Genomic DNA, 13,127 nt, shown 5'->3' on the forward strand with positions numbered 1-13,127 from the left:
TGAGCCCTGGGGGACTCCACTAGTGACCGGCCTCCAACTGGATTTGACTCCATTCACCACAACTCTTTGGGCCCAGCTATCCAGCCAGTTTTTAACCCAACGAAGCGTACACCAGTCCAAGCCACGAGCAGCCAGTTTCTTGAGGAGAATGCTGTGGGAAACGGTATCAAAAGCCTTACTGAAGTCAAGGTAGACCACATCCACAGCCTTTCCCTCATCCACTAAGCGTGTCACTTTGTTATAGAAGGAGATCAGGTTCGTCAAGCAGGACCTGCCTTTCATAAACCCATGCTGACTGGGCCTGATCACCTGGTTGCCCTGTAAGTGCCACGTGATGACACTCAAGATAATCTGCTCCATGAGCTTCCCTGGCACTAAGGTCAAACTAACATGCCTGTAGTTCCCCGGGTCTACCCTCCGGCCCTTCTTGTAGATGGGCGTCATGAGAGATCGAGTGCACCCTCAACAAGTTTGCTGATGACACCAGGCTGTGTGGTGTGATCAGCATACTGGAGGGAAGGAATGCCATCCAGAGGGACCTTGACAGGCTCGAGAGGTATGTCTAGTGAACTTCATGAGAATCAACAAGGCCAAGTGCAAGGACAAGAAGGACACAAAAGTATTAGAACAAGTGCAAGGTCCTGTGTCTGGGCCAGGGCAATCCCAAGCACAAATACAGGCTGGGTGAAGAATGGATTGAGAGCAGCCCTGAGGAGAAGGACCTGGGGTTGCTGGTGGATGAGAAGCTCGACATGAGCCAGCAATGTGCGCTCACAGCCCAGAAAACCAACCATGTCCTGGGCTACATCAAAAGCAGGTCGAGGGAAGTGATTCTTCCTGCTACTCTGCTCTCATGAGACCTCACCTAGAGTACTGTGTTCAGTGCTGGGACCCCCAGCATAAGAAGGACACAGAAGTATTAGAATGAGTCCAGAGGAAGGCCACAAAGATGATCAAGGGGCTGGAGCACCTCTCTTACAAAGGCAGGCTGAGGGAGCTGGGGTTGTTCAGCCTGGAGAAGACCTTATAACAACCTTCTAATACCTAAAGGGGGCTACAGGAAAGCTGGGGAGGAACTCTTTGTCAGGGAGTGGAGCGACAGGACAAGGAATAATGGCTTTAAACTAGAAGAGGGTAGGTTTACATTAGATCTAAGGACGAAACTCTTTACTATGCGAGTGGTGAGGCTGTGGAACAGGTTGTCCAGTGGTTGTGGACGCCCCATCCCTGGAAGTATTTAAGGCCATGTTGGATGGGGCTTTGAAGAACCTGGTCTAGTGGAAGGTGTCCCTGCCCATTTTGTGTGGGGTGAGGGTGGGCAGGAGTTGGAATTAGATGATCTTTAAGGTCCCTTCCAAGGTCCTAGGTGACCCTGCTTGAGCAGGGGGGTTGGTCTAGGTGATCTCCGGAGGTCCTTTCCAACCTCAACCATTCTCTGCTCTGCTCTCGTGAGACCCCATCTGGAGTGCTGTGTTCAGCCCTGTGGTCCACAGCACAAGAAGGACACAAAAGTATTAGAACAAGTCCAGACGAGGGCCACAAAGATGATCAAGGGTCTGGAGCACATCTCCTGTGAAGACAGGATGAGAGAGCTGGGGTTGTTCAGCTGGGAAAAGAAAAGGCTCCAGAAAGATTCTATAACAACTTTCCAATATCTAAAGGGGGCTTACAGGAAAGCTGGGGAGGGATTCTTTGTCAGGGAGTGTAGTGATAGGACAAGGAGTAATGGCTTTAAGCTAGGAGAAGGTAGATTAAGATTAGATATAAGAAAAATTCTTTAATCTGAGGGTTGTGAGGCCCTGGAACAGGTTGCCCAGAGAAGCTGTGGATGCCCCATCCCTGGAAGCGCTCAAGGCTGGGTTGGGTGGGGCTTTGAGCAACCTGGTCTAGTGGGAGGTGTCCTTGACCATGGCAGGGGCGTTGGAATTAGATCATCTTTAAGATCCCTTCCAACCAAAACCATTCTGATTCTATGGCTTTCTCTTCTGAGTCTGTGTTACAGATGTTCTTTTTTTCCCAAACACTTTTTTTGGGGGTCAGTTTTACAGAGGCTGAAAACACTCATCTTGGGGTTTTTTTGAGTCTTATTTCTCTCCATTGTTCCTATCCAGTCTCTGTTGAGCAACTTCTCACATGATGAATGCACTGAGAACCTTCCACCTTCTGTGCTGCCCTTAGCCTATTACTCGTCAACTCTAAAGGACAGCAGCCAAATGCACACCAGCTGCTTGGTTTGATACGAAGGCCTACTTATCCCTGCTTTTTTCATACTGAAATGTGGGAGGCTAGAGAAGAGTAAGCCTGGTTCCATCAGATTGCTTTGCTCAGTCAGCAGTGATTTTAACAGTGGAAGGCTCTGAGAATGTGTTCAGCTTCAAGCTTACAGTGCTTATCTGTGTAAGAATAGGCAACTGCTTATATAAGACTTTTGATTCATGCTTGTACAAAGTAGAGGTAATGGAATAGGCTGAATGTGTGCATCTTGAATTTTTTTTCTTGTCATGCTGAAACAGAAACTGGAATTTAATAAAAATAAACTTGAGCAGTAACAATAAGGGCTCAAACATTTAATAAGCTTTCTGACTGCCAGCTGAGCTGCAGTGACTGGGGGCATGTGCTTAACCTCTGGAAAGCAGTGCTGTGTGACCTACAGTTCAGCCTGACATGCAGCAATTTGGTTATGAGCATAAATCCTCAGTGTGTCGAGCAGAGTGTGCATAGAGTGGCTGCACTGAGAATCATGGCTCTGAGATCTCACAGGATTTGTCCCTAGCCCAGACATGCATTCACTTACAACTCAGGAGGATTGATCGTCCTTTGTTAACGTTTATGCATATCGAGCATCAGCAAACGAAAAAGCTGGAAGCAGCCATTCGATGTACATGATGGGGCTGCCCATTGTGTAAAGGGAGCTGGAAAGAGCCAGACTAGGGCAAGGCAAGAACTTGTCAGCAAGCACAATGTATTACATTTGAAGAGTGTGTGTGTTAGTGGAGGGGGCATGGCTGACTTCCAAATCACAGAATCACAGAATTGTAGGGGTTGGAAGGGACCTCAAGAGATCATTGGGTCCAACCCACCTGCCAAAGCAGGTTCCCTAGAGTGGGTTGCCCAGGTAGGCGTCCAGATGGGCCTTGAATATCTCCAGAGAAGGAGACTCCACAACCTCCCTGGGCAGCCTGTCCCAGCGCTCCGTCACCCTCACCGTGAAGAAGTTCTTTCGCATGTTGGTGCAGAACTTCCTGTGCTCCATTTTTTGGCCATTGCCCCTTTTCCTATCCCCACAAACCACTGAAAAGAGGTTGGCCAAAATGAGGAAAATGAATTCTGAACATAGAGAACATGAATAGTTATGAAATCAACAAGGAAATGCTTGCAGCAATGGAGAAAAAGCTGTTCTGCAAAAGCATTAAGGGTTGTGTCTTCAAACTGAACTAATTACTGCATTCTAGAGCTTGGATATTCTGAACACTCATTGGATATGCCAGCCTGCGATACTGTTAGCTGACATGCTTTTTTGGTCTAGGTCCTCAGAGTTTAATGAGAACAACAGCTCACAGAGGAATTCACTGGAAGAGGCAATGAAGCCTGAACAGAGAACCAACTCTATATCTGGGTAAGTAGATGAGCAATATCCTCTGCGTAGAAACTGCCAGATGACAGAGCAGGTGACTCCTACTTTTTAGCAAATACAGGGTGTGAAAGGAAGAATTTTGTGGAGAAGGGAAATTGATCGGAACCAACTTCTTAGCAGAAGTTTAATTTTGTGTCCTCCTTCCATCTCCCAAGATGATATCCTTGGACCTAGTTGTGGTACAGAACAGTTGATTGTGGATGTTGATCATCACGTTTCACCTTCAGAAGAGCAGACAGAGTTGTACTGAACCAGGCCTGCCTGTTTCTCACTGCTTTTCTCTCTCTGCCAAGGCTGAGTCCATTAAATCTTGGAGCAGGGGATCCAGTGGCACCTGTGCGGACAGCCAAAGCTGAACGGCGACACCAGGAGCGATTGCGAATGCAGAGTCCTGAGCTCCTGAGCAGTCAAGAGAAGGAGCTTTCTCCAGCAGAACGTCGTGCTCTGGAGGCAGAGAAACGAGCAATGTGGAGGGCAGCACGGTGAGACAGATGAACTGTCACTATTCTCTTCACTACGCTAGTTCAGGGAAAGGGGAGCTGCTGCATGTCTTGGAATCCATGGTGTTAAAAATGGAAAACAAAGAAACCTCCCTATGTCATAAGCTGGGAGAGGTTGTAGTTGCACTTTGATTCTGTCAAACAGTGCAAAGCATCTACTGCTTGGCTGAGCTCATCTGCTTCTGACAGCTACATGAGTGAGATGTCTCATAGTTCAACAGTGCTCATACAGTCATGAAGACTGAGTTTTATAAAATACACAACTCAAACAGCTTTATGTGATGGTGACTGTATCTCTTTCCTCTCAGCACACAGTTCCCCCCCTCTTTTGTAACACGTGGGGAAAGATAGTATTTATCAAAGCTGTGAGGTGACACATTCAAAATGAAAAACAGAAAGAGCATTTCACATATTCAGTGTTGCTAAACTGGTAGACTCGCTGAAGCCAAGAAATGAGCAACATGAGGACGTTCTTATCCTCACAAACTTCCATGAGCTGTGAAAGAGTGATTAAAAATTTGTTTTGAAAGAGGTCTTCCTACCTCAGATCTTTAGATTGGGGGCTAGTCCAGACCCTTACTGTGTAATATAATTCCTTTCAAGAATTAGTCAAGCTGCTGCTGTAACAAATTATTTTTCTTCCCTGAATGCTCCTGTAACAGGCACTCAGATGATAACTGCAGCAGTCTTTCTGGGGGGTTGAGTGAGAACTTTTAGAAGAACACGACTGCTAGCAACTCATCGTTGCCAGACTGCTAGATAGGATGTTGGAGGGATTACTGTGAGTTGTACCACCTAGCAATATCAGTGTTTGTGGTTAGATTTGGATGATAATGGTGCTGCCTTCTTCTGAGGCTCTGAGGATGAAGAAATGTATAGTGGAATTATCAATGATGAGAGCTGACTACTTATGCTTATCTAGGGTTTTGATGGTACACATCTTCCCATTGTTACTTGATCATATAACAGATCTATCTGGTTATAGTTTTGCTGAGCTGGGCTCAACTGATGTTCACAGTACCAGGGCTCTTGTCTTTCAGGAAGAATTTTCTTAGCATGCTCCAGCTCCATTGCCTTAGATAATCCCTTTGGTCTGTCTCAGATTATTTTTTTTCCTGGAGCATTGCCTTAATTTCAGTGCACTACCCTGCAGTGTCAGAAAGCTGATCAAGTCACTGGAAAGCCTACCTGTTACACAAAACCTTAATTTGGAAGAAAATGATTTCTGTCTTCTTGTAGCATGTTATACCTTTGAAGCTGGCCCTGCTTTGAGCAGCTTTAATGTCAGATGACCTCCAGAGGTCCCTTCCAATCTGAGTGAATCTATACTCAACAGTCTCTCCTTCACGTGCACCCCAGACATGGGGGTGTCTACATACAGGTACAGCGATGAGTCAGGATCTCACCACACTGTGCTCTGGCAGGATTGTTTCCTTCCTGTGCTATTGTCTCATCCTCCAGATACTATGGGATTCTGTCTGCTACTCTGACTTACTGAATGTTCTGCTGTATTTGGCATCACACTCCTGTTCTAGTTGTTGTAGTTCCCATGGCTTCTGTGTCATGACTTGTCAGGAGGCATCGTTTGCAAATGGCAGTTCTGTATTTTCACATTAAGGCAGGAACAACCCTTTTACAAAAATACTGACACATGGAAGAAAGTTTATGAACAATGCCTGCCATAATAGAGGCATTGTCATTGTATTATAGGGCTAGAAACTGGGCAGGCGTTGTAGAACCAATATGTGGTTACAAACCATAGTGCATCCAGGCCTGGGGCCCCCAGCACAAGAAGGGTGTGGATCTGTTCAAGCAGGTCCAGAGGAGGGCCGTGAAGATGATCAGAGGGCTGGAGCACCTCTCCTATGAAGCCAGGCTGAAGGAGCTGCAGATGTTCAGCCTGAAGAAGAGAAGGCTTCACAGAGACTTCAGCTTTTCAGTACTTAAAGGAGGCTTATAAAAAACATGGAATGCAACCTTTTGCTTGGGCAGAAAATAATAGGACAGAAGGGTTTTAAACTAAAAGAGGGGAGGCTTAGATTAAGTGTTAGAAGGAAATTCTTCACTCAGGGGTGGTAAGGCATTGGAACAGGTTGCCCAGAGAAGTTGTGGATGGAGGTGTTCAAGACCAGGCTGGATGAGGCTCTGGGCAACCTGGTCTAGTCGGTGGCATTTCTACCCACATCAGGGGGGTTGGAACTAGATGGTCTTTAAGGTCGCTTCCAACCCAAGCCAATCTATGGTTCTATGCTTGATTCTATGATTTTATCTCCCTCATGCCTCCACTTCCCATGCATATTTCCTCATACACTGGAGCAGGCTGTATTAGCTCCGATTACTCCTAAGCCTAAACATTAACATGTCCAGGTAATTCTATAATAAAAGCCTTGTTTATGGTGGATATAAAGTGGAGGAACATGACATTGCATGTTCAAACATTTGAAAACATAGACATTACAAGGATTCTGCCATGTCACAGAATGTACATCACTTGCCTCAGGAGTCTGTGTTCTTACATGATCTTGTTACTGTTGCTAGCAGATAAAGAAATCTGAAAAATGCTGGGAATAAACAACTTTTCTTTTTTTCTTTTTTTTTTTTAACTGATCACATAATTTGCTCCTATAACATTACCATACACCTGCTGATGCTTCTTGGTCAGCTGGGCATTTGTCGAAATTGCTTAGATTACAGTCAAGTTTTACATTACACTGTAGAAGGGTTAGTGAGTGTTGAGTATAGTGTTTTTGTCCACTCTTGGCAGGAGATAGACCACATATCTTCATGCCTTTTAAGCATGTTTTGTTCACAGAAAATGAACTAGGGAAGGGAGAGTTAAGAAAATGCATGAGGAGAAGCTGCTTGGAGCTGCCTTGGTTTTGAGCTGTTAGATTCCGTGTAACTGTTTCGAAGTTATGCAGACCAGCTTCTCAGCTTCACTTTGCTTCTGATAGCAAGGTGTAGTTTTTTATTCAGCTCTCAAGAGAAGTGTCTGGCTGATTCTTTGGGTAGCGTTAAGTCCTTGCTTTTATTGGCATCAGCAGGAATCAGTCAGTTACCATATTGAGCTCCTTTTGGTAAGACAAGGATGGACTGTCCCCTACTACCACAGATCTCACAGATCTGGTCTTAGGAGCCATCTTCTGTAAATGCTAGAGCAAGTGCAATGACATGATGGCAGCTGGGGCTCATGTCTTGTTTCCAGAGGTCCCCAGGCAGCACCACATGTGCTGTGTGGGAGGGAGGACTGGATTGTCCTGCACATGGTGCTTCAGCCTCACTAATCTGTATTTTCTTTAAGTGCATGCCACTGGTTTTATTACTTTCTTTCTAATCTTCTATCTTCTGCTTCTTTCCAGTTCTCTGATCTGTGTGCTGTCACTTGTGACCCCATCAATTCGCACCATCTTGGGCTTTCCTTTTTCTCCCTGTGTCATCAGTGCCCTTACAGGACATGTGGTGCCCCCCCCCATCCTCACCTCACCCCCACACACCCACTCCCCTGTCGTCTGTAGGGAGAAACACACTGAGGACCATGCTACATAAGTGTTCTCAGTGCATGCAACTGCTGACAGTGGTGCCATAGGAAGAGTGTGACTGAGAAGGTACAGGCACATATAGAGGGGGAACAGCAGTCCAGCAAGGCCTATATGCATCTCGGCAGGTTTCCCAATGTGCGCATATGGATGCACTCATCTCTGCAATTGCAAGTGTTTCAGGGCCTGCGGCAAATAGACCCTTCATAATGTGCATGCCCGTTTTGCATCGGTGTGGCCTCACCTTGAGTAGTGTGTGCAGTTTGGGGCTCTGCAATATAAGAAGGATATAAAAATAATAGAGTCTGCCCAAAGGAGGGCAACAAAGATGGTTAAAGGACTAGAGGGGAAGATGTATGAGGAGCAGCTGAGGTCACTTGGTTTGTTCAGCCTAGAGAAGAGGAGACTGAAGGGAGGCCTCATGGCGGCCTGCAGCTCCCTCACGAGGGGAGCGGAGGGGCAGGCGCTGAGCTCTGCTCTCTGGTGACAGCGACAGGACCCGAGGGAACAGCATGGAGCTGGGACAGGGGAGGGTCAGGCTGGGTGTTAGGGAAAGCTTCTTCACTGAGAGGGTGGTTGGGCACTGGAACAGGCTCCCCAGAGACATGATCATGGTCCCAAGCCTGTTAGTGGTGTTCAAGAAGCATTTGGACAACATTCTTAGAGATATAGTTTAACTCTTAGGTTGCCCTGTATGGAGTCAGGAGCTGGGCTCAATGACTGTCATGTGTTCCTTCCAACTGGGGATATTCTGTGATTCCATGATCCCATTTTATCATGGTCAAAGGTGCATGCTAAAGGTGGTCAGATATATGTATGCCAATGTACACTGAGGCGATCAAATGTGCATGCACATACACACACTCATGTCCTGTATGCCCTCAGTCTGCTTCATACATGCACACACTTCTTTGAAACTACCTGCTGGGCATTTCCACTGGTCTGCTGAGTGTTTCTAGTCCTTTCCTCCCAGCACATGAGGGCCCACCTACTTAGGCTCTGAAGGCTAACACTTCTGGGTACATCATCCCAGACTGCCCTCTGGAGGTTGCTGCTTCTTCTACAGCAGTTGGTGTTGGGCAGGATCAGATATATAGGAGCCTGTTTTAATCAAGGCTATGCCTATTATCAGACTCACACTTCCCCTTGCCAGGGTATGTTCATGTATCTGCTTCTTTCTTTCCCTGTGCTTGTCCGCTGTAATGTTCATCACCATCATCTCCTCTTCCTTTTCCTCCTCCTTCTCTTCTTCCTCCTCCTCCTCCTCTTCCTCCTCCTCAGATCCTCAACTCTTGAAGACAGTATTAAACAGTACGAGCAGGATCTGGCCAGGAAGCTGTACCAGTCCCGACAGTGGGCACCTGCTCCCGGGGCCAGGCCAGCTCAGATGTCTAGTCCAGTGCAGAGTCACGCCTCAAGAATCCCTGGGTCAGGAAGCCAATCCAGGTGTGCACAGCCCCAACCCTGCTGGCTGCATGCTCAACTGTCCTGTCTGTGTCCCCACATCCTAATGCAGTGCTCCAAGCTGTAGCCTGCTAGGGGTAGGGAGAAGATTTTTAGCAGTTGCTGGTATCCATTTCCCTAAGGTCCCACAGACTATTAACAGTTAATGAGAATGAAGGGGGGATGCTGGGTCTGTGTGGCTGGGTGGGAGCAGACATTTCTGAGGGCTGAACCTACTTTTTCTTAGGTATTTCATAATCTCCTAATGGCATAAGAGGGTTAAGATGCAGCACGCTGAGAGCAAAGAGGAGAGTGAAACAAACCCTATTTATCTGAGTCCTGGCCATTCCCCTCCTTGTTCCCTAATTTGGGTTGCTCTCCTTCCTATATGGCACCTCTGAGAAGGCCTGCAGCATCTCATTGGGTTGATGCTTGGCTCCAAGCTCTGTCTCTTCAACACACATGACAGCATGCGTGTTTCAGGACAGCAGTCTGATGAGAGCAAACCAAGCTGTTCTCCTCTCCTGCTTTGAAAATCTGTCTGCCTCAGGGAACCAAAAGTGCCTAATCTGCCTTTCTGCACTCAGCTTACTGACTGTGGTCCAGTTGCTGGGCACAGAAGAGGGCATTATCTTTTACAGAGAAGGCAGTATCTGATGTCTTTTTCTCCCTCCCTCCTCCTTTCTGAGACAGGATGAAATCCCTTGAACAGGATGCTCTTAAAGCCCAAATGGTCATTGCCAAGTCCAAGGAGGGGAAAAAACGCAGCACTCTGGAGCAGCTGGCAGAGTCACCTTCACCTGTTCCTACCCCATCACCAACACCACTGGAAGGTACTGTACAGCTATCTGTATCTCTGAGGAAAAAAAGTTAATGCTTCTGTAGATTAACTTATTTGAAAACAGACTTGCTGAAAGCAGTTTCTTCGTTCAGCTGAGGTTGGAAGTGCCTTCTAAGCACATGACACTTCTCAGCATAGGAGATAATCCTGACACGTAGAAAACTTGAGAGACCAATACATTTGAGTTACGGTTCCAGGGAACCAGAGCAGAACTGAAAGGAGCATCATGACTAAAAAGGAGAGAGGCATTTTTTCTGAGATTGCGGTGCCTTCCCTGAGTCTAGTCTTTTATCACACTTAAATACTGCTAAGTGGAATGTGTGGGTTTGTGTGTGTATGTTTTGCATATAATACAGGCATTCACTGAATAATGTTTTTGTGTTATCTTTTGCAGATTGCAGTCCCAGGAACGTCACTTCACCGGGAAGGCTGGTATGACATATTCTGCTTGCTTCTGTTCTCTCACCTGTAATCCTGGGGTTTCTCAGTTACTCACCTTGGGTATGAATAGTGCATCTGGACAATGGGATCCCTATTTAAACATTTAATCCGAATCTGGCTGCGTGATGTACAGAACTGTGAAGAGGAGGGCACTGTGGATGGAACTCTGTCATACTGATTGCTAGAGGCATCCCCCTTTGTTACAGCTACTCTGTAGCATCTGTTTTCCATTTCTCTGTTTTACTATTTCATCCCTTTCTTGGTTCTTTTACGCCATTTCCATGTTCAGAAAGCCTTTTACTTTAGAGACTTTGCCCCCTTGTCTCTTCAATAGCACAATACTGAGAACTTTAACTGAAATCAACATCTTACTTTTTCTAAGCACTGTATAAATGCAACAGGACATTGTTGCAAAGAACTGTCAAAATCAGTAAGACCACAGAATGGTGGGAGCAGCTGCACAGAAAGAGGACCTAGCTTTGCCTAAGGTCACACAATACAGATAACTCCAAATTGAAATATCAGCCGTGCTAGAACTACCAGGAATCTTGCCACTGATTTTCCCACACACACTAGGTTACATAAGAACCCTGTTTTGTATGTGCAGTTTACTAGAGCATATGCTTTCTCTGCAACTTGGAGCACCTGTCTTCACACCAGAATAGATGAAAGACTGTGTCCATGAGTTGCCTTTTTTTTCAGAGGCTGTATCTAGACACTGTTGTCCATAACTGAGAATGACGCTCTGCTTCCAACTCTGCGTAGATCACTCACTGTGCTGCTCTCTCTCCATCCATTTCTCTCTCCTTACTCTCTTCTCTGTTTCTTCTCATTTGCTGTTCCTTCTAGTCCATGTCTGAAAAGAAGTTTGACTACCGGGAATTTGCTGCTATTCCTTCCTCCAAACCTGTTTACGAAATCCAGGTATAAACTGCATGCTGAATTTCTGCCATCTATTGGATGGGTTAGGGTTTGATGTGATAGAATTGCCGGCACTTGAAGTGATGACCTTCAGTAGAGAGGCTGAATGACTTGAGGAAGTCCTCTTCAGAGTCGCTGTGTATGGGGCAATGACGACTGACCATGTTGTATAATTGAGAGGTTATTGGAGACTTCAGTCAAGTTGTTAAAAAGTTGCTCCAGACAGTTTTAAAACTAGTGTCAAAGCCTTTGCAAATACAAAGTAACTGCATCTTCACTTTAACTGATCATGAAATATTAAGTGAAAGATGAGAACTAAAAGGGAAGAAAAAACTATAGAAATAATTGCCAACAAGTTGCAAATTGGAGTTAATGTTAACTTCAAACTGGAATGTATCCAGCATCCTGCCCAAGAAGCAGCTGTTGACAATTGTCTTATGCTGTAACGCTGCTGTAGATTAATTATGAAGTAATAGTGGTAAGAGGACACCAAGTCTGGGGCATGAGCACCTTGGCAAGGTTCCTTGAGGGGGGAAACAAACTCATGTCATTTAAGCTGCTTTGTCGTTCATGTGAGCTGCCTGTTTTTGCATTTGTCTGATTTAGTCATTAACTGATTGCACGTGACAGATGATTTGAGCAGATATTATACATCTGTAATTATTTTTTTGTTTTAGCTTTATGAAAAGACAACGAGGCAGATACCTGCATTTACATTGTAGTTTGCGTGGGGAGCTAGCAAATACTGGCATGTTAGGCTTTAACCTGCTGCCATGACACAAATGTTCCAGGTCCCAAGAGGTCTTTTTCCCAATGCCAGGCTGACTTTAGCAGAGTTCCAGTTTGAGGAGTCTCAGGCAGTTAAACATTTGATTCATATTCTTGGCTGACGGCTTTTGCTGGTTGTATTGCCCAGCCCTTCGTAGTCACTGATCTTTTTCTCTAAGAATCCCTTCCCTGTTGTGGTGCACACTTGTCCAGGTTTTGTACCAAGTAAGTGAGTAGAGAGTGGGAGTGGCAACTCAAGCCCCACTGGCAGCCCTGTGCTACCTGAGTTTCCCCGAGCCTCTGCTGAGGTCATAGTGCAGCACTGTGTCTTTATGCAGCTGAGAAGTTACCTCTAAGTGATAAGGCTACACCTCCAAGTGATCAGGCAGTTCCTCTGGACCTCTCACAGCAGTGCAGTTAATTACAAGGCTGCATTTCTTCCTGGCCATAGTCACGCAACTGTCAGTCACTTTGGATCAGCACAATGCTATTTGGCTGCACTGTGTTCCTCAGCAACACATGCCAAAGTCAACACAGCTCCCTATGTTCTGCTCTCTGCTGTTCACGAAGAACATGATTTCTACCTTGCATTCACTTTATTTCTAAGTCACTCAATGAACTGAGATCATCTCCCACTCTTTCCTACCCTCACCAATTTCACTGATTGCATAAAATAGGCAAAATTTATACGTAAATGAGAGTATTTCTCACAGCTGTGAAACTTCCTTAATGCTTTCCATAGAAGTGAATAGAGCCATCATTCTTTATCCTACTACAACTGAGTTTCTACTTGTGTTCTTGAGCTGAACAAGAAGACTCCTAAAAGAAGATTTTGATCAATGGTGGCCAAAAGTTTCAGAAATTTGTCATTATTAAACCTGTGGAATACTAAGCTCTTCTGAAACATTTGTATAGCTCGGAAGTGTTGAGCTCAGTGTAAGTATTGTGTACAAACTTAGAAAGAATACTAAAAGTAATAAAAGCAGCCATTTTTGATGCAAACAGTACTTTTACAGAGTACTTTGATCTTTCTGTCCTTGAAG

General features: G+C 45.6%; 1 protein-coding gene across 50 annotated transcripts in view; it reads left to right on the plus strand.

The window, feature by feature from the left end:
• Positions 1-13,127, plus strand: part of SCRIB (scribble planar cell polarity protein) — a 121,192-nt gene that overhangs the window by 99,606 nt on the left and 8,459 nt on the right. For 45 of the 50 annotated variants that reach the window (XM_066990950.1, XM_066990952.1, XM_066990944.1 and 42 more), the window contains 6 exons: positions 3,527-3,616; positions 3,928-4,116; positions 8,952-9,116; positions 9,807-9,946; positions 10,349-10,386; positions 11,245-11,319. In XM_066990950.1, the coding sequence (XP_066847051.1) occupies positions 3,527-3,616; positions 3,928-4,116; positions 8,952-9,116; positions 9,807-9,946; positions 10,349-10,386; positions 11,245-11,319 (697 nt within the window). The remainder of the gene's footprint in view (positions 1-3,526; positions 3,617-3,927; positions 4,117-8,951; positions 9,117-9,806; positions 9,947-10,348; positions 10,387-11,244; positions 11,320-13,127) is intronic. The other 5 variants (XM_066990949.1, XM_066990941.1, XM_066990951.1 and 2 more) reach the window with 3 other exon arrangements.

Source organism: Anser cygnoides, chromosome 2, assembly GCF_040182565.1.
Source record: "Anser cygnoides isolate HZ-2024a breed goose chromosome 2, Taihu_goose_T2T_genome, whole genome shotgun sequence".
NCBI classification, from domain to species: domain Eukaryota; kingdom Metazoa; phylum Chordata; class Aves; order Anseriformes; family Anatidae; genus Anser; species Anser cygnoides.